Source organism: Asterias amurensis, chromosome 3 (genome assembly GCF_032118995.1).
Source record: "Asterias amurensis chromosome 3, ASM3211899v1".
Taxonomy (NCBI): domain Eukaryota; kingdom Metazoa; phylum Echinodermata; class Asteroidea; order Forcipulatida; family Asteriidae; genus Asterias; species Asterias amurensis.
This window is the reverse complement of record NC_092650.1, coordinates 27,597,642-27,619,617: the sequence shown is the minus strand read 5'-3', so window position 1 is coordinate 27,619,617 and position 21,976 is coordinate 27,597,642. Positions and strand designations below refer to the sequence as shown.

The following is a 21,976-nucleotide window of genomic DNA, read 5'->3' as shown; positions in this document are numbered from 1 at the left end:
GAATATAACAACCCCGAGAGGGGGCATCCTTGACGAATACCTCTCTCAAATGGGAGTGGGGCTGTTAGCGTGGACTGGACTTTGACTGTGCTTTGGACATCCGTGTAAAGAAGACGGATGAGGGAAACAAAATGCTCACCAAAACCCATTGTTTGCAGCGTCTTGAGTAAGTAGTCATGGTCAATGCTATCGAACGCCTTCTTTTGGTCCAAATTACACAAGGCGAGAGGCAGGTCAGAGTGGTTGGCGTACATGATGCTGTCTCTTATGACATTGATGTTGTCATAAATGGAGCGCTCTGGAACTGCATAACATTGATCGAGGTGAACAACGTCGCCGATGACATTTTTCAGCCTGTTGGCCAAAGCTTTGGCGAGAATTTTATAGTCAGTGTTTAGGAGGGAGACTGGTCTCCAGTTGGAGATTTCCTGAAGGTCCCCCTGCTTGGGCAGGAGAGTAATGACAGCTCTCCTGCACGTTGTGGGAAGGGATTGGTACTGAATGCTTTTCTGCAGGACTTGAAAAAGATCGTTTTTCAACATAGGCCAAAAACAGAGATAAAATTCACTGGTGAGGCCATCTAGACCAGGGGTTTTGTTTTTATTGAGTTGTTTGACGGCTTGATCCAATTCTTCAATTGAGATTGGTAGATCACATGTTTCAGAATCGGCGGGATCAAGGGTGGGTATGTTCTTGAGAAGGTAATTCTGCGCAGTTTGGGAAGTGGGAACATGAGAATAGAGGTCTTTGTAAAAGGAATGGACATGCTGGCGTATTTCACTCGGATCTTCTGTGACAATACCATTGCTTAATCGCATTCCGTGGTGGGTTTTGGCAGAGGAGTTTTGTTTTTCCAGATTGAAAAAGAACGTTGAGCATGAGTCACCCTCGCTTTCGAGTTGAAAGCGCGAGCGAACCATGGCTCCTTGAGCTTCCTGTTTGTAGATGTTATTGAGCGCATGTCTCTGATCGAGAAGGAATTGTTTCATATCTGGGCTGAGATCGGGGGAGGATTGAAGGTCATCAATGTCATTCTGAAGTTTTTGAATCAGAGCACGTTTTTCATTGGCACATTTTTTACCATAGGTCTGAGTGATGTTTTTGATATGGGCTTTGCCCATGTCCCACCAAGTACAAATATCAGGGTAAGAGGGGAGTTTAGTTTGCCAATTAGTCCAGAACAGGGAGATGATGTGTTTGTAGTTTTCGTCTTGGAGGAGAGTGTTGTTAAAGTGCCAGTAGGCGCTTCCCTTGGGACGATGTGAGCTAGATTTACAGGCAACACTGACTGCACTGTGATCTGACAGGCTGCAAGGGATTATGTTGCATTTAGAAACAGTGGGAGCCAAATGCGAAGGTAGGTATATGCGATCAAGCCTCGCTTTCGACATAGTCCCCGCAGCTATATTGTTAGTACGGAACCAGGTGTATTTCCTTTGTTCTGGGTTGCGTTCTCGCCAAATATCGCAAAGAGTGTTTTTGTTGACCAGATTCGACAGGGTGGTGGCTATTTTGTGCCTTTTCTCGTGAGTGATAGCAAGGCGGTCAAGAGAGGGATTGTGGGTACAGTTAAAATCACCTCCTATAAGTATTTCACCTCGATCATGCTGTGCACAGTGTTGTTCCAGAGCTCCCAACATTTTTCCTGCCTCTACATCTCCCTGTGGAACAAGTAAATTATACAGATGATATATATTAGAATCAAGTTCAATTTCAGTGTAAAGAGCGTAACTTTGATAAAGAACAGCATGACTAAGCACAGATATATTATTTTTGACAAGAGTAGCCACGCCTGATCCCCTCGTTTTGCCTGGAGTACTATTGATTTGACGTTGCCAATGTTTCCACACAGTTGAGGAGGTAGGCAAATCATTGACTTCTTGTAAGAAGACTACGTCAGGGTTAGAACAAGACTGTTTAATGAACTCATGGAATGAGGTATTACGAGTCGGATTGGAGCATCCTCCCGTGTTTATTGATACGAGAGAGAACGCCATACTGACTAACAAAAAATAGTTCATCAGAGTCATTTTGGGATCAGGCGTGACACATCTTCTATGTCTAGACCTTTGACAAGTTTGCGGATTCTCATTTGCATATTTCTGTTTAGGAGGGGGGAACTACGCAGGGGTTTCAGTTGTTTTACAAGCCCAGGGATATCGCCAGTGAACTTTTTGGCGATTTCACCCGGTTTTCTGCGTGCTTTTACACATTTCAGAAATGCTGTCATTTGTTTTTGCGAGAGGGGGCCTGTGGGGATGGACAAGTCTCCTTCTTCGCACTCCAACTCACTGGGTTGCGAGTTGGTTTCGGATAGGATGGATGCCGTGTCGTCTGTTTCGGTGTCACTCATATCCACGCTCTCCTGTGTTGCATCTGGGGGTAGTTGAGATTGAAGGGAGACGTCGCTAGCGTTGTCATCATCACCATCAAGAGCTTGAGTGAGGGATGGTGTGTCTGTGAGGTCATCATTTGGTGGTTTTAGTGTCTTTTTCGGAGGAGAGTCGGACTTCAGTTTGGTAAGTCCTTGACTGGGTGGAGACGGTGTCTTCTTTTTCCGTTTTCTCAGGACTTCCGAGAACGTCTTCCTTGATGGTCCAGGAGGAGATCCCCAAATGGAGACAAAAGCAGATTGATCTGTAGCTTTTGGGATCGGCGGAGTCACCGATGCTGGAGTAGTGGGTGGGTCTGGATTGGGTGAGGGGGTTGGTGGTTGGGAGGGGCTTGGGGGATTTGTGTGGTTAGAGTTGAGGGGGCGGGGTATGGGTGGGATTGGAGAGGGCTTGGGGTTGGGTTTGGTTGAGGGTTGGGTGGGGGCTGAGGGTTGGGTGGGGGATGGGGGTGAGGAGGGGGGTCGTACCCCTGCTTCGTCTTGAGCTTTTGGTTCTTCGTTGTCGTCAGTAGCTTGGTTTTGACGGTTTCTAGCTGATTTCGGTGGGTGTTTTGGGTCAGATTTGTTTCGGTGCATGAAGATGGGTTTGGGGTTGATGGGGTTTTCGTCATGTGATCCGTCATCTTCGCTGTCGTCTGATGCTGCGGTTTTCTGTTTCTTGCAGTTTCTCCGTGTGTGTCCATGTTCCCCACAGGCAAAACATTTAACAAAATCTGTGGAAAGGAAAACCCTGTAGTTTCCCCCTCCGTAAGCGAAGTTAATATGACCAGGGATATTGATATTTGGCTCTATGAAAACATGCACTTGGCGGCGGAATGATAGAACATGAGCCAAGTTTTCCTTCATTCCAATGGGTATGGATCTGATGGGTGAAACAATGTTACAGAAATCGCTAATGTTTTCTTCTAGAATATGGTCTGGAATTTCAGGATACACATTGGAAAAAACTAATCGTGTCGTTTGACGGACAAGCGGTGAAATAGAAATCAAAGAATTGTTGACAACCATACCTTGTTTAACAGCTTCTTGAGCGTGTTTTCTATCGTTAAAATACATGGCTACACGATTTCCTGCTATTCGGGATGCATAGAGGATCGTCTCGGGTGGTAGGGTTTTAGCCATTTCATTGACATAAGTTGAAATCGGAACATTCTCTCTCACATCAAAGACTATGCCATTGTTGCGGCTCATTTTAGAATGTTGGCTATTGGTATACAAGGAATGTCCATTGTTGGTCCGGGGCTGGTATGCCCTCGCTCTCCCACCCCGGCTCATGGTGCAGTTGGGGTAGTGAGGGCGAGATCACCCGATGCCACAACCAAAAATGCAAGAAAACTACACCAAAATATATAAGAAAAATCCCCAGGATAGTCCTGAGGGTTCTACAACATAATTACAATATATGGTAATAATTACGGTACATACAGTAGGTCCGAAGACGCTCAAAAACCAAAATTTAGCCAGCCACGATGTACGAGCGTACCACCAGTTGATTGATTGATTGATTGATTGATTGATTGATTGATTGATTGATTGATTGATTGATTGAATCATATTAAGTGTGTACAATGTATTATAACTTTGTCTTACATGTAGGTGAAGTCAGTGAAGGTACTAGCTGGTGAGGGAGTTACCCTGTACTTCCCCATACTACCCCAGAAGCTAGGACTAATTGATATATCTATTACTGCTACTTCTAATGTTGCTGGTGATGCTGTTGTACGTCAACTACTTGTTGAGGTAGGTGATTACTGTATTATATTACAACTTGTAGTTGATGGCTTTTTCTCTTAAATTTGTGTAATTCTCTTTTCCTTTTAGCTGCTTTTAATTGTTTTAGCACTCAGCACTTATGCGGTCACTTTTGCTAAAAACTAACTAGCTGGTAGCTAAACATTATACTACTTCGATGGCCAAGCTGTTCTAGCAAACATCGTCATGTAATCTTGACCATGTACCTGTGCGTATGTCAGTGAAATTTGACACATTTGTCTGAGATTTGGGTACATATTGCTACCATTTCTTTATTTTTTCTCAACGCTATTCATGAACAACTTCCCCTTTGGTTGCACATGAAGTGATTGTATGTTTCTCTCTATCAATACTGCTTTATAACGAGAGTACATGTACATGAAGTGATTGTATGTTTGACTCTCTATCAATACTGCTTTATAACGAGAGTATGTTACACCTGAAATTCAAAAAGTGCCAGTGCTAATAATGCCATTGATTCTTTGTGTGTCTTGCAGCCTGAAGGTATACCAACATCATTCAACGAGCCTGTAGTGATTGACTTTGGTTCTGAGCAAGGGACAAAGACTAAGGACTTTATCTTTGGATATCCTAAGGATAAGTTGGTGGATGGGTCTGTCCGAGCTCAGCTGACTGCTACAGGTATTTATACAAAAAACATCCTGATGATGAATAGAGCAAGCTAGTCCAAACGTTGAGACCAATTTAAGAACTGACTCCGCGGTAGTGCAGTTAACTACGATCCTTTAAGCTAAAGTAGTAGTCACAGCCAATTGTCTGTACCTTCCGCACAGGTAGTACATGTAGTTAAAAAGCAGGACAGTTCTTTTCAGCACTCAGAAGTCTCCCGAACATCCGATAAATCTACTCCGCGGTAGTAGAATAAAGAAAGACAGTTCTCTAAGAACAAACTCTACCTGGCAAGTTGATACACACATGGTGTTACCGCAAACCAAATAATAATAGAAGACTATATAAGGGAGTTTGCCGAGTTCCCTTGACAGGAAGATCATCTTAACAAACAAACAGCGTATTATAGTCTGTACACATGATGCTAGTATATGTTAGTTGAGTTGTGCGTTGGTTCTCTGCTGTGCCATGAGGGTTTTCCAGACCAACCCGTTTTCCTCCCTCAGGAAAAATCAAACACTTTTGATCTCAGGCTGATCTCGGTGGTCATAATGGGTTGATGTGGCTGGCAGCCAAAGGTGCCCTTGCATGCCTGCTTCTCGAACACGTTGCGGGTAGCCGCGTCCTTTGCAATTAAGCTCTTAGCTGCCAGTAAGGATGATTAGCCTCCCAAATTATTATCAGCTATTATCTTCATTCAGGTGATATCATGGGTCCCACAATGGCTGGTCTAGACAAGCTACTAAGACTTCCAAGCGGATGTGGTGAACAGACCATGTTATCCTTCGCTCCTGATGTGTTTATCTACTCCTACCTGACAAGCACATCTCAAGACAATCCTACTATCATGAAGAAGGCGTTAGACTACATGAATAAAGGTAAGGTGACTCAACGCTAAAACGCCAATGCGAACTTAAGTGATTGATGTCAGAGGGATGTAACTTATAACAATACACTGTCTGGTAACAACTGGATTGTTGTCATCACTTGGCTATCTTAAAGGTAAAACGATGCTAACAGGGAAGTCATACACCAGGATGGGCCAAATGAGTAACTACCTTTTGACCTTCTCTAACGACATCATGTGTAGCTTTTTTTTTTTTTTTTTTTTTCTTGTCCAAATCAACAGCGGACAAACCACCAATTATGGGAAAGGGAAATATATAACTAATAAATGACCCTTTAAATTTACAGATCAAAGACTAAATTCAGAAATGTTTAAAGGCACTGTTCATGTTTGGTAATTGTCAAAGACCAGTGTTCTCACTTGGTGTATCCCATCATAAGCACAAAATAACAAGCCTGTGGAAAATTTGGCTCAATCGGTCATCCAAGTTGCGAAAAAATGATGAAAGAAAAAACACCCTTGGGGATGAATTTGTGTGCTTTCAGATAGGAATAAAAGACTTTTAGCTAGAAGTCTTTTATAATTTTAGTGAGAAATTACCTCTTTCTCAAAAACTTCAGAGGGAGTCGTTTCCCACAATGTTTTATACTATACCAACAGCTCTCCAATGCTTGTTAACAAGTCAGTTTTTAAGTTTAATTTTGTTTTGAGTAATTACCAAACGTGTACCTTCTCTTTAAGAATTAAATTTATAAAAAAACAAAAATGCATACATCCATACAGGAATAAATACAGCACGATCAAACCAAAATGACAATGATGAAGCAAAAACAACTACAATTAATAAAAAGAAACATGTAATAAATGAAAATAAATAATTAAGTACCAATTACTAACTCTTCCTATACAGGTTATCAGCGCGAGTTAACTTACAAGCACTCTGACCATTCCTTCAGTGCGTTTGGTGACGGAGATCCATCCGGTAGTACTTGGCTGACAGCATTTGTCATCAAGTCATTCGTTCAAGCCAAGCCATTTATCTACATTGATTTCACCATGGTCAGAAAATCTTGTGGGTGGTTGATTTCTCAACAGACCAGAGACGGAAACTTTCTGGAGCCAGGGAAAGTCATCCATACGGACATGCAGGTATGGCTTATTGTGTTTCTAGTTGGTTCTAAAGAAGTAGTCTCAGCCGAGTTTTCTACCTTACGGCAGATATTTGCCGTGACATTGGTGCAAGGACATGAAGGAGGCAAAATATCCCTTTTATTAGAAATCAAAAGTAAGAAACAAATAAATAAACACTGGTTATGTGTCGTAATTTTGTTGATAATAACAAAAACTGTTTGCTTTGTTATAGGGAGGCGTTTCATCAGACTACACCATAACAGCTTATGTACTCATCACTCTAATGGAAGTACAGCTCAAGAAAGAAAAAGCAAGTTCCTCAGCTGAGGTAATCTAAGATAACATGTAGTATGAGTGATACAGCAGTTAAAGGAACATTACAGAATTGTTTTTCACTAACAAGACAGTTGCTGAGCACTTAATGTAATCCCCAATAAACTGACAAACTTGTAGAAAGTTTGAGATCGATGAACCATCTGGGTCATGAGAAAATAGTGATAAACAGATTACAAATTTTGCATGACATTGAATGAACAAAAATGAATAAAACGCTCACTGAGCGATAAACTCCAAAATGGGAATTTAGTTTTATTTATTTCTTAAAAAATATGACATTTTAGAAAGAAATATTTTAATGGATGTTTTTCCACTAGACGATTATCTTCTTACCAATTGTGTGATGTTCCTTAAAGATAATTGCATTTTAAATTTGGGCACATATAGAATTGAGACATCAATACACCCGTTTCTAAACTAAAACTATTGTTTAAAGATTCTGGACAGTAGATACTGTTGGTAATTGTCAAAGACCAGTCTTCTCACTTGGTGTATCTCAACATATGCATCAGATAACAAACCTGTGAAAATTGAGCTCAATTGGTTGTCGAAGTTGCGATAATAATACAAGAAAAAATACCCTTGTCACAAGTTGTGTGCTTTCAGATACTTGATTTTTAGACCTCAAAATCTAATTCTGAGGTCTCGAAATCAAATTTGTGGAAAATTACTTCTTTCTCGCAAACTACATTACTTCAGAGGGAGCGGGTTCTCACAATGTTTTGTACTATCAACAGCTCCCCATTACTTGTTACCAAGTAAGGTTTTATGCTAATAATTATTTTGAGTAATTACCAATAGTGTCCACTGCATTTAATATGAAATAATTATATGGCTCTGCAGAACTCTCCTGAAGATGAGCGTAGTGTACAGCTCGAAATGTTTTAACCACAACAGAGCCAACACTCCTCCCAAACGAGTTTTTAAGCCACAAGTTTACTTGTTTGAGCTAGTTTTTATCTGGCCCTGGTTATCGTAGAATTCTGCACTTGCAGTGGTCTGTAAATCACATAATTATGTTGTCTGTAAGCGCAGGCCTCTAGGCTAAGCAATGCCATGAAATCAGACTCAAGACCAAAATGTGGATCTGATTTGTTGTGCTCAATTATTACGTGTCTTGTGACTCAATTCATCCTTAAGTTCTTATAATCATCACTCAATTAATCTAAATCTGTATACAGGAAACCCAGTTCTGGAATAGTGTTAGTAATTCGGTTAGTCTTGCAACGACCTACTTGGAGGCTAGTTTCTCAACAGTCAGTGGGAACGTCTATGACCTTGCTCTTGTGAGCTATGCTCTGACGTTAGCTGAGAGTGAACAGGTGCAGAGGTTTCAAGAAGCTTTTGAGGCTCTGGCGATAGTTGAAGGTATGGACAACTGTTAGTTTGAAATGGCTTGGAATTTGTTGACCTTAAAATCTTGTTCTAGGGATGAAATGTCAAGGCGTTTGTTTTCATTTATTAAGTTGTATCACAAGTAATCAAGCCACAAACTAAATGCACTTTAAGACACTGGACACCTTTGGTAATTGTCAAAGATCAGTATTCTCAACATATACACAAAATAACAAACCTGTGAAACTTTAAACTCAATGGGAGACTTTTTGAAAGCTCTGCCACTAGAGGGCAGCAGACCTACCAGGTAAGGGTGCACAACTCCTATAGCAAACAATGGTAAATGCTAAAAATTCAAAAATACTCAAAAAATATTTAGAAGTCTCTCAGCCTCTTGAAAATTAAATCGATACATTGTCATACAACTAAATTTCAGATTTCTTCTCAAGTTTTGGTAGGTCAGCATTTTGGAATTTTTGCTTATTACCCTAAAAGAAACACTCCCCAAAACTCATGCACACCGCTTGTTATCCTTGGGGAACTCGTGTACAGTACATCCTGTTCCAGAACAGTTTGGTTTATACTGGCAATGTGTTATGAAAAACAAAATACAGTTTGGCTAAATCTAAAATACAAAATCAAAAACACGCAAAACACAAGGTATTTGTAATAGTCTTCTTCTCGGTCTACCTGACTCCGGAATCTCCAAACTTCAGCGAGTTCAGAACTCAGCAGCCAGATTGGTCACACGATCCAAAATCTGTGACCACATTTCACCTATTTTCTCGGACTTGCACTGGCTTCCGGTTAGACAACGGATTGCTTACAAAACCCTTCTTCTGACATACAGCTGTATCCATAGCCACGCACCTACATACTTGCAAGAACTTGTTCACAAATACCAGCCTTCTCGAAATCTCCGCTCTCAATCACAATCTCTACTTGCCTGTTCATCCACTTCTACTAAGTCTTACGGCCAGCGTGCATTTTCTACGTCTTCTCCTACTCTTTGGAACAAACTCCCCCGCAACATCAAAGACGCTAAAACTCTGGATAAATTCAAACGCCTTCTCAAAACTCACTTGTTAAACTCCAACTAGTTTTGTCTGTTTTTTCTTTCTGACTTTGTACAGCGCATTGGGACTCCATGTGTAATGCGCTTTAAAAGAACGGTTTATTATTATTATTATTATTATTATTATTATTATTTGCTGTCAGTGACCGTCACTCATGCTTTTCCTATTCCTAAAGTTGTTGACATTACCTGGTGAAGAGCGCCCTCTCTTGGTGATTGGCAGATAGTCTAAAGTTTCCCATTGGTCGTCGAAGTTGCAAGATAATATGGGAGGAAAAATACTCTTGTTAAACAATGTTGTGTGCTTTCAGATGCTTGATTTCGGGACCTAAAATTTTAATTTCGAGGTCTCGAAATCAAATTCAAATATTTTAGTGGAAAAATTACTTCTTTCTCGAAAACTATGTTACCATCAGCCTCTCCCCAATACTTGTTACCAAGTAAGTTTGTATGCTAACAATTGTTTTGAATAGATACCAATCAACGTCCACTGCCTTTAATCCTTTCATGTACAACTCTTCATGTACAACTCTTCATGTACAACTCTTCGTGTACAACTCTTCATGTACAACTCTTCATGTACAACTCTTCATGTACAACTCTTCATGTACAACTCTTCATGTACAACTCTTCATGTACAACTCTTCATGTACAACTCTTCATGTACAACTCTTCATGTACAACTGTACATGTAACATTGATTTTAGTGATAAATTAATCATAATGGACATCAATTAAATGATTGTTTTATTGCAAGTGGCGACCCCCCCCCCCCCCCCAAAAAAAAAAAAAAAAAAGAAAAAAAAAAAGAAAGTTGGCTGCAGCCTGGATGTACATGCATGTGGAGTGTAGTATTTCAGTGTTGTAAGCTGCTTCTTGAAGGGTTGGCTTGAGTACTGGGGTGCTGAAGTACATGACTGAATTGTTAAGAATATAATCCTGAGGTGAAATCTGTTCTAATATTTATTTTGTATTCCCACAGACGGAGTGAAGCACTGGGCCAAGCCTGTTGAACAGGTAGAGAATGTTGATGCATGGTCTTGTTTCTACTACCCTCCACCCTCCTCTGACATTGAGATGACTGGCTATGGCTTATTGATGTATCTAGCACAGGATAAAGTAGCCGAGTCTTCGGCTGTGGCTCGCTGGCTGACAGCCCAGAGGAATGAATATGGTGGTTATGGTTCAACACAGGTTTGTAATAATTCTCCTCAATTGTGCAGAATAACTCGCCTTGAGTCTGCAGAAAGTTCCCTGAAAATAAACCAATCTATTCATAAACCACGTTGATGATTTGTTTTAAACATATCTCCCTGATTATTGAAATGTTGTCCCTATTATGTTGAAATTATTGTTTGAATATCTCTCTAGGGTGTTGTAGCCGGGTGATTAAGAGCAGTGAAATCAAGTTTTGGTGGAGAAGTCATCAGAGTGTGTGTTTGAATTCAGATTGTGACACTCCTTAAGAAAGATACTTTACTATAAATGCTTAGCTCTTCACCCGGGTGGTATAGGTATAGTGAGGGTAGAGGTTGACATTGTGTATGAAGAAGCCTTTGGAGTGCTTTGGTTACCCAGGTTGTATACTCTCCAGGGAGCTGGGAATGTTTAGAAAAGAAGGTTATTGATCCGATGACCGTAACATAAAGCACATTGAGACAGTTACCGTGAAATGCGCTATATAAGAACTTGTTACTATTATTATTGTTTGTGTACAAAATCTTCATGCAATATGCAAATTTTGACAGCTCTGTTTTAGGGACCTACCACTTGGTTTGAAAGCGCATAATAAATACACATTAATATTGTAAGTTATAACTCAAAAACCCAGGAAAAATATAGCGCGTCTGCGTCCCATAAACTCAGATATGGGATGCAGAGGGCGCTATATTTTTTCCGGATTCCATGAGCGCTCGTGCTATAACGAATTTATCTTCCAGTCTCACGTGCATCGCGCAAGGTTTAAAATTTCAGAACGTTATAAACAGCATGCTTGTTTAGAATGTAATTTTTGCACTGTCCGTTTACAGAGCATGACGCATTGACACCCACAATATGCACTGTGCAATAAAAACAGGAAGTACATGTAGTATATAGGTTTCTATACCACCCTCCAGTTCGAGCATCTGATTGGTGGATTGGCGCGTACTGGAAGATAATGCTAATCTGGTACATGATTTGCCCTTTGTCATTCTCTCTCTCTCTCTATTACAGGACACTGTGATTGGTCTCCAAGCCCTATCCTCCTTTGCAACCATCTTTAACTCCAACCCTAGAAATATTGCTATTGACATCACTGCATCGGCTAAACCAGACTACTCAACCAGTCTTACCATTGATGATGACAACTCAGTTGTATCCCAGAGGGTTGAGGTCAGTCTTTCAAAGTCAGATTCATTTGCCAATTTTTTTTTTATCCTGGGGGATAATGGTTTATTTACAACATTTCACAGAGTCGTGCATCAGATCGTCATCAGATCGTTAAAACAAACATATGTTAATATTGAAAGCAAGACAAGGCATTCGAAAAGAGAATTAACACATGGAACATTTATCTTGGAAAAGAACAGAATAGAATTTACCAATTTGTCATAAAGGGAACATTTCAAAATTGGTAAAAAAAAATTGTGAAGATCACAGATCTACATAAAATTTACATGATCTAATGATGATGATGATATCCCGTTTGGAGTTTATCATTTAGTGAGCATTTATACATGTACATTTTTTGTTTGCATCGTCATGCAAAATATGTAATCGTTTTTTTACTTTTTTCTTGTGACCCGGATGGCCGATTGATCTCAAACTTCTACAGGTTTGTCAGTCTATGGTGGATTACATAAAGTGCTTACACTGCCAGCAACTGTTTTGTTAGCAAAATACAATTCTGTTATGTTCCCCTACAAGTGTCGGAACAAAATTCGTTGTATCTTTATTGTGCAACAACTTTATATCTTGCATGAGAATGTTCCCTGTAAAAAACTTTGTCTCTCGGCACCCATTGATTTTGTATGTACATCTGGGTTATTTTAAGAGAGACACAACAGTATGAATTTCTAAAATGCATTGAAACTTTGTTTTTTCATTCTACAGTTACCTGTGACGATGGGTACTGTCTCAGCATCAATCTCCGGAACTGGGTCATGTATTCTTCAGTTCTCAGTCTTCTATAATCTAATGGAGGTTTTAGTTCGCCCATCGTTTGAGCTGACGGTAGAAATGGTAGACAAGGATAAAAATACGGTCACCATAACAGCCTGTGGAAAGTATGTCATGATTAGTGCACTCCTTACAAACTCATAACAGCCTGAGGAAAGTATGTCATGATTGGGGCACCCCTTACAAACTGCAACAAATTCATGTCTTGTTAAAAGTTGTATATTGATTCACTAGTATTTATGCTCTAAACTTCTGCAATCCAGTGTTGTATTTATGGGAAAGTAGCAGGAAAATGAATTAAAAGGTGATGAGAAAGGAATAAAAACTACTCTAAATTGAACATTTCATCTTGCCCATCCTATTTGAAACAAAACAACTCAAATGATTTCATAACATTGCATTATCCCTGCAAATCTTACTAGATTGTCTCTCTACCATACAAAGTTTCAAATCCTACCCATGTACATAAAACTTCCCAGATCGATCTCCACCATGCAGAGTTTCAAATCCTACTCATGTACATAAAACTTCCCAGATGGATCTCCACCATGCAGAGTTTCAAATCCTACTCATGTACATAAAACTTTCCAGATCGATCTCCACCATGCAGAGTTTCAAATCCTACCCATGTACATAAAGCTTCCCAGATCGATCTCCACGATGCAGAGTTTCAAATCCTACCCACGTACATAAAACTTTCCAGATCGATCTCCACGATGCAGAGTTTCAAATCCTACTCATGTACATAAAGCTTCCCAGATCGATCTCCACCATGCAGAGTTTCAAATCCTACCCATGTACATAAAACTTTCCAGATCGATCTCCACGATACAGAGTTTCAAATCCTACTCATGTACATAAAGCTTCCCAGATCGATCTCCACCATGCAGAGTTTCAAATCCTACTCATGTACATAAAACTTTCCAGATCGATCTCCACGATGCAGAGTTTCAAATCCTACCCATGTACATAAAGCTTCCCAGATCGATCTCCACCATGCAGAGTTTCAAATCCTACCCATGTACATAAAGCTTCCCAGATCGATCTCCACCATGCAGAGTTTCAAATCCTACCCATGTACATAAAGCTTCCCAGATCGATCTCCACCATGCAGAGTTTCAAATCCTACTCATGTACATAAAGCTTTCCAGATCGATCTCCACCATGCAGAGTTTCAAATCCTACCCATGTACATAAAGCTTCCCAGATCGATCTCCACCATGCAGAGTTTCAAATCCTACCCATGTACATAAAGCTTCCCAGATCGATCTCCACCATGCAGAGTTTCAAATCCTACTCATGTACATAAAGCTTTCCAGATCGATCTCCACCATGCAGAGTTTCAAATCCTACCCATGTACATAAAGCTTCCCAGATCGATCTCCACCATGCAGAGTTTCAAATCCTACTCATGTACATAAAGCTTTCCAGATCGATCTCCACCATGCAGAGTTTCAAATCCTACCCATGTACATAAAACTTCCCAGATCGATCTCCACCATGCAGAGTTTCAAATCCTACTCATGTACATAAAGCTTTCCAGATCGATCTCCACCATGCAGAGTTTCAAATCCTACCCATGTACATAAAACTTCCCAGATCGATCTCCACCATGCAGAGTTTCAAATCCTACTCATGTACATGTGACACTCTAACTTTGAGGTCAAAATGAGGGATACGAGGACACTTTGGCTGCAGTTATAACGTTTATTCTGTAAAAGAAGACGAAGGGAATATTCAATGTTCGTTCGTCTCCGACGCAGAGAATAATGACACGTGATAATATAATAAAAATAAATTAAAGCACAATATTATTTACAAATGAAATAACTACACTAAAACTTCCCAGATCGATCTCCACCATGCAGAGTTTCTACCCCATGAACACACTGTACATGGTTTTACTGCAAACATTACATAAGATTGTTAAGTTTAAAATCCTTCTCATTTATTTGTGGACTTACACCATACACAATCTTTTTGATCAATTTCATTTGAGTACATAATCCCGGGCCCAATTTCATAGAGCCGCTTATGCAGAAAACATTGCTTAATAGTTGTCTGCTAAGCAGAAATTAACAGGATACCAGTCACAAATTGTACATGTGACATATGTGTTTGGCTGGTAACCTTATTCTGGTTAACATAATTTAGTTGTGCATACATGTAGCTGCTTTTGGTGAAAGCAGCTGTATGAAATTGGGCCTGTTTTTTTTTTTTTTTACTGAAAACAAAATCCAGATTTTTTTCATTTCAAATCTCCATTACTTATTTGACACAGATACATTGGCAGTGATGATTCAACTGGTATGTCTATGCTGGAGGTTGGCTTACCGTCTGGTTTCTATGCCGATGAAGACGCCTTGAAAAATGCTGTCAAAGAAGATGAGCATCTTGAGAAATATGAGATCGCACAGCGTACCGTCTTCCTCTACCTGAATGCAGTAAGGAGAAGTTTGAAATAATCTTTCCCCAGAACTTGAAGATTTAAATTTGCTACTATAATATATCAACAATTCTTCTTGTGTCATACTTTAATTTCTGAGAAAAACCCCACAAAAAGTCTCTCAGAAAAAAACAAATTTAAAAGAGAAGATTTTTGACACAATGTTATAATTTAACCACTTCAAGCCACATAATGTCTATATTCACCAAATCTTTTCTAAACTGGATTTGTTATCCTGATCACCTTCAGAGCTCCTCTTCTTTCGACAGTCTGACATTTACCAACCTCTAGTTAACCATCGATCTTTGATCAAACTTGCTCTTTAATTGATGATTGTTTGTATTGTTTGTTTTTTTAGTTGAGTAAGGATACCCTGTATTGCTTCACTGTGATGGCTAGACGAGATACCATAGTAACTAACCTGAAACCAAGTAATGCAGTTATCTACGATTACTACAGACCAGGTAAGAAATATGCTACAGCGCCCTCCTGTGGTTCAATACAGATATGCCCTGGATGACCTTTGACACTCATAATGGAAGCTAGAAAAGAAAGCTATTGACCCAATTCACTTCACGTCATCATTAGATAGAATAATCTTGGATGTGCCATTTGGTGGGCAATGTCACTGCGCGTTATTCAGTGAAGTGTGCATTTTAGGCAACGCGCGGTTACACGTATAAACCTGTTGCCCACCAAAACGGTGAGCGTTGCACAGTCGCCGCATGTGACGTGTGTGCAAGGGGTCAAGACAGGAATAGAGTAGCCTCAATAAATGCAGTACTAAAGAACTCAAGAAATAGTATTCATAATTTATTACGATGGATCAGGCAATTAGGACTACAGGCAATATTGTGACAAGAAACGGAACAATCTTAGAGTGGGAGAGAGAGACGTAATAGATGTTAGTTTTGCAATGGGGGAAAAGAGTGTAATTTGTTTTCACCCTTTTGACGATGGCAATAGTAATTGCTCAACATAATTGTTAGCTTAAGACCTTGCTTGGTAATAAGCAATTCAGAGCTATTGATAATATAAAACATTGTGAGAAACAGCTCCCTCTAGTTTTTGAAAAAGAAGTTATTTCTCATTAAAATATTTGAATTGATTGAGACCTCACATGTGAGCTCTCGTAATCAAGCATCTGAAAGCACACAACTTGTGCAACAAGGGTGTTTTTTTCATCCATTTTTTTCTCGCAACTTCGATGACCAATTGAGCTCAAATGTTCACAGATTTCTTATTTTCTGCATATGTTGAGATACACCAAGGGAGAACTGGTCTTTGACAATTACCAATAGTGTCCAATTACCAAGGCTGTCCAATGCCTATAAGCATTTCCCAAGTTGTGTGTTGTACCTGCTGCTAACACGGGATTCAAACTGCCTTTAACCAGTGGACAAATGCAAATGTTTTTGGGTTCAAATCCCATCTGAGTGATTTGCGAGTGTTTTTTCCAAAGATCTTGGGAAAGTACTGAGTATACAGTGCTTAAGTCTGTGTTCTATTGTATGGGTACAAACCAAACCAAAACACTACCACCTTATGAAATAAGATTTTCACAAGTTAATTTTAGGGTATTATGTAGGATTGAACCGCACTGGGTTCCATTTGCCAAACGCATACAGTCCCTTTAATGTTATTTTGGTATTTATTGTTGTTATGATTATTATTGATAATCTTGATTTGTTTTTGTTTATTCAGGTGATCAGACTGTTGCATCGTACAGCTCTCATTCCCTGACTGAGATGTCTATTTGTGATACGTGCCCTGTTTGCTGCGGTGATAGTGATAGTGGAACTGGACGGATCACTGCAACCTCTCTACTCATCGTTACCATGGTGGCTTTCCTGGTCATACTCATCTAAGGCCAATGTCACACCAAGCAATTTACAGGCTACAAATTCTAGGCAACCACAGTTAAGAAAAGTCAGTCACATTTGAAGGTTCACATACTTTTCTTGAGGATTGTTAGACGTTGTTTGACATGTTTGAAATGAAAAATAAAATACTCATTTGCTACCAAAGTGGTCTTATAGCATGCACTGCAGTTGGTTGCCTGTAAAAGTTGCCTTTTGTGACATGGTCATTAGAACATCTTTTAACACACTTGAGAAAGTTGTTAGCAGCCAACAAGCTCAGTACATTTTGCCTTTCACATTTGTCGATCAATGCCTTTTGAACAAAATGAGGGACAAAAACTATCTAGCCTTTAAGGAATGTTCACTCCCAAAGTTGGAGTTGAAGTATTGGAATAAATCTGAATTAAGTAGTGCTGTAACGAACCAGGCATTTCTTGAAATCTAAATGTTACAAAAATCTAACACTAATGTAAAACAATATGATCTTCACCCAGTTTTCTTCATAACTTCTGAAATAGTTTGTTGATTAGAACTTTAAATTGCTAAAGATGCATCTTCTGATTAGTTGCTTAATTAGATAGCTACTTTCTGTGGTGCAGAAAGTTACAAACAGTAAACTTGAGATCATGAATTAAATCAATTTAACAACGATTATTAGTTTGGGGTTATATAAAAAATACATACATGTACATGTACAACTAGCATGACTAGTGTTGTATTTAATATAACCAGCAGACAAACAATTTGAATTTTTTTATGCACAATTTGAAGTTTTTTATGCACTGTACGCGTCATTCACAAAGTATTATTGTTATGAAACTGTATCATCTGTCAAAATTATTTCATAAAAATGATAAAAAACTTATATCTACCGCGAAACAAAACATGCACAATTTTATTAACACACACAACAGTGATTTCATGCGTTATAGTTGCTTAATAATGTCACTTGTTTTTATCGTAATATGTAATGGATTGTTTTGTAGATATTGGCTCGTCATTTCCTTTATTCTAGTTATATTAAATGCATATTGACTGACTGTTCAAAATCAAATAAATTTATATTTTGACAATTTGTTAAAAAGTCACCTTTGGATTCGTCAAGAATAAATCAAAATTCAGATCTAACTTTTAAACCAAGAGACCCAAACAGCCCCTTCTCTGACAGGAAGACCATTTGCTTATGCGCTTTGTTTGACCTCTGGCTTAGCAGCTATTGCAAACTTCTGATGGTGACAGTTTTTGCGTCTGGTCCAGGGACAAAATTGGAATGTGAAAATTCCTGAAAATAGTTTGCTGATCTGGGTCTCCTTTTATTCCAGACCAAGGAGGTTTACAGACTCTGTGCTTTACCTAACATGCAAAACTAATACTTTGGACACATTGTGGACTGTTTCATTCTTTGGTGACATTTTTCTCTCTCAATAATAATATTTGAAGACTCAAAGAGATTTCAAGAAAATCCTTAAATCTTGAAACATTTGGAGAAATCCCATGCTTGCTGTCCTTGTCTGTTTTGGTGTTAAGGTATTGTAGAGACTGTCAAAATACAATCTAGATGTACTTCGCCACTTTTGGGGGTTTGTTTTAAAAAAATACTACCTGATTATACAATATCTTCCTAACTGCGTGGCGTGGTATTGGTCATGGATTCTTGTAGAAATTATCAGTCAATTAAGTCTGCAGTTTTGTAGCGGGAAGATAGTTTTATGATGTTAATGAATTTGTAAAGTACATATACCAGCTGCTATTTTGTGGTGGCATTTTAAAATACAAACTTATATAATAAAATATTTTTCAGAAAGGTTTGTAAGTTTTTAGTACAATCATGTCAATGGATTTGAAAGAATTACTTGCTGAAGAGTTATATTTTTGAATGGAAAGTATAAAGTATTAGTGATCGGGAATGTTGAGACCTGTTTGATTGTTTATTTTTTTTTAAATGATTTTTGTAAACAATTTTTTAGTAGAATGCAGATAAGGTTAAAAACTTCTGAATTCTGTTTTACAGTGAATGGTAAATCATGTTTTGTTGAACCCATCGTGTCTTTCATGTAAAGTTTGTCATTTCTTCAAAATCTTTCATATTCAGAGAAATGAAACAATGAAGTGTACTTGTTAAAATTGGTAACATCAGCTCAACAACTTTGTCAAACCAACTACGCATCTTGCATGCAGTTTAGTGAGAGAAACCCCTAAAGCACATTGACTTCACTAATTCGCAACAAACAATTTGGAGAAACTCCTGCTGAAAATTTGCATCGAAAAACAGAACTGTGAGGTCCAATTTGCTTCGCATGAAGTATTCCAAGGAAGTATGAGCCGGGCTTAAACCAGTTAAGCATTTCTGTTAAGTCATCATCATACTGTGCAAACCCCACAAGTATTTCAGGAATAGTTTTACGAACCGTGTGAAAGAAAGTTCAAATGGGGTCTGTAAAGGAGTTCAGAAATACAGTGGGGAGCCTTGCCATTAAGTGCTTGGTGGACAATGAGCATCAGCTTGAAGATGATTCGTTGAGATAGGGAGCCAGTGTAGTTGTTTCAAAATGGGGGTGATAGAACAGGATTTCCTAGACAGTGTCACTGTTGACGTGACCCACATAGAAGGAACTCTGTCATCATCATTCAACTTCATAGAACTATATAGAATTCTGTTGCACTTTAATGAATATATTATTGATGTTTTTAAAATGAGGTAATTTGTAAGGCACAGCATGTATTAATGTGTCACGGCATTAGATGATTCAAGTATCACATGTAGTATATATTAAAGATGTATATTTTGCTTCAAAGCCAAGTTTATAAGATTTGTGGTTATTCATCAGATTTGTCGTTACACAATGAGCTGATCCTCATTCAGCTCATGGTTTATACAGGCGCTTTTGTTATTGACTAATGCTGGCATGGTGGTCGGGGCACCATACCAATGAAAAACAGCATGCTGCCCTATCAGTCGATGATGTCATCGCCAGCCAATCACCCGTGCAGGAAGACCATGCTGGAATAGTTGATTTTTTCGTAATGTGAGATTTGGATTAACGGTGGAAATCACTGTATTCTGACTAGACTAGGTACGATCCGGTCTCACTTTTAACATTTCCAGGTAGAATATGAAATAATCTATCCATACACACTAATTGGGGACTGTTGCCGACATTCATAACGAAAAATTTGTTGTGTTTTTGTGACTTGTTTTCTGTTTTTGAAACCATTTTTTACATACAAATTTCTCTTTTTAGCTGTTTCGTAGCGAAGCGCAGCGAAACAGCTCTTGTTTTTGTTAAAGTTTTTTTTATTAGCTGTTTCGTAGCGCAGCGCAGCGAAACAGCTCTTGTTTTTGTTAAAGTTTTTTTTATTATTATTATTATTTTTTTTTTTTTTATTTGTCATCTTCAGAAAAATTCCATATAAGTGCTGATTTGCAATGTTCCCAAAGAGCAATTGCAATGAAATTTTCAGGGATGAAAGGTATTGGTGCAATGATCATTGCGAAACAAGGATGTCATTATGACATAATCAGAAGTCACGTGACGTCATCTTAAAGGTGTTGTATTTTAAATGTTTGAAAATTTATAACAAATCAGCCACAAGAGACCGTAGGTTTCTGTTTGCGGGATTGGGGAGGGATAAATAAGGTCTTCATTTTGTTTCGTGTGCGTGACCTCACATGACCTCTACTTCCGGTCGAAACCGGAAGTGGCCCTCTAATTCAAAATTGGAAAAAGATATGAAGTTGCTTTTAACGATGTTAGTGCGTGGCAAGGGTGGGCAGTTCAAAAAAAATACCAATGACGTCACAAAATGCAACAGCGCCCTCTAGCGGCAGGTTGAAAACTCGTCAAAATGAACATTTTTGAAGATGTGTGTGGTGAAGTTTTTTGTAATCACTTCAAATTTTACACACACGTTAACTGTCAGGCAGCCATCATATGTGTGAAGTTTCAGATCAATGACGTCATTGGGGGTCACGTGACGCGGCCTTAAAGGTGCACTTTTTGAACTAATATAACTCCCGAAGTAATTATGCGATTATGTTGAAACTTGGTAGGTTGTTGGATATTGACAAGTTCTTGTGAATTGTGAAACGACGTCATAACGACGTCATCACATTATTTGTTATGATTTTTTAAATTTTTTGCACCTTTAAGTCATAAATTGCTATCTGAACTTGGTATAACCAAAATTATTTTTTTTAAATAGGCTGGACTGTCTTAACAGCTTTGATGCAAAGAGAATTTCAAATTGAGAGGGACAATTTGAAAATTTTATTAACGAAACAGCTCTGCATTTGTGCACAAATGCAATCATGTCTAGTTATTATTATTATTATTATTTTTTTTTTTATTTGTCATCTTCAGAAAAATTTCATATAAGTGCTGATTTGCAATGTTCCCAAAGAGCAATTGCAATGAAATTTTCAGGGATGAAAGGTATTGGTGCAATGATCATTGCGAAACAAGGATGTCATTATGACATAATCAGAAGTCACGTGACGTCATCTTAAAGGTGTTGTATTTTAAATGTTTGAAAATTTATAACAAATCAGCCACAAGAGACCGTAGGTTTCTGTTTGCGGGATTGGGGAGGAATAAATAAGGTCTTCATTTTGTTTCGTGTGCGTGACCTCACATGACCTCTACTTCCGGTCGAAACCGGAAGTGGCCCTCTAATTCCAAATTGGAAAAAGATATGAAGTTGCTTTTAACGATGTTAGTGCGTGGCAAGGGTGGGCAGTTCAAAAAAAATACCAATGACGTCACAAATTGCAACGGCGCCCTCTAGCGGCAGGATGAAAACTCTTCAAAATGGACTTTTTGAAGATGTCTGTGGTGAAGTTTTTTGTAATCACTTTAAATTTTACACACAAGTTAACTGTCAGACAGCCATCATATGTGTGAAGTTTCAGATCAATGACGTCATCGGGGGTCACGTGACGCGGCCTTAAAGGTGCACTTTTTGAACTAATATAACTCCCTAAGTAATTATGCGATCATGTTGAAACTTGGTA

At 38.8% G+C, this 21,976-nt stretch overlaps 1 protein-coding gene across 3 annotated transcripts in view; it reads left to right on the top strand.

Moving 5' to 3' along the window:
- LOC139935476 (CD109 antigen-like) overlaps positions 1–19,760 on the top strand; it is a 63,209-nt gene extending 43,449 nt beyond the window's left edge. For all 3 annotated transcript variants that reach the window (XM_071930104.1, XM_071930105.1, XM_071930102.1), the window contains exons 22-33: positions 3,989–4,132; positions 4,642–4,786; positions 5,476–5,652; positions 6,532–6,770; positions 6,985–7,080; positions 8,270–8,456; positions 10,481–10,692; positions 11,713–11,871; positions 12,592–12,764; positions 14,939–15,101; positions 15,462–15,567; positions 16,808–19,760. In XM_071930104.1, coding sequence (XP_071786205.1) covers positions 3,989–4,132; positions 4,642–4,786; positions 5,476–5,652; positions 6,532–6,770; positions 6,985–7,080; positions 8,270–8,456; positions 10,481–10,692; positions 11,713–11,871; positions 12,592–12,764; positions 14,939–15,101; positions 15,462–15,567; positions 16,808–16,971 — 1,965 coding nt within the window. In that variant the 3' untranslated portion in view covers positions 16,972–19,760. The remainder of the gene's footprint in view (positions 1–3,988; positions 4,133–4,641; positions 4,787–5,475; positions 5,653–6,531; positions 6,771–6,984; positions 7,081–8,269; positions 8,457–10,480; positions 10,693–11,712; positions 11,872–12,591; positions 12,765–14,938; positions 15,102–15,461; positions 15,568–16,807) is intronic.
- The last annotated feature ends 2,216 nt before the right edge of the window (positions 19,761–21,976 follow it).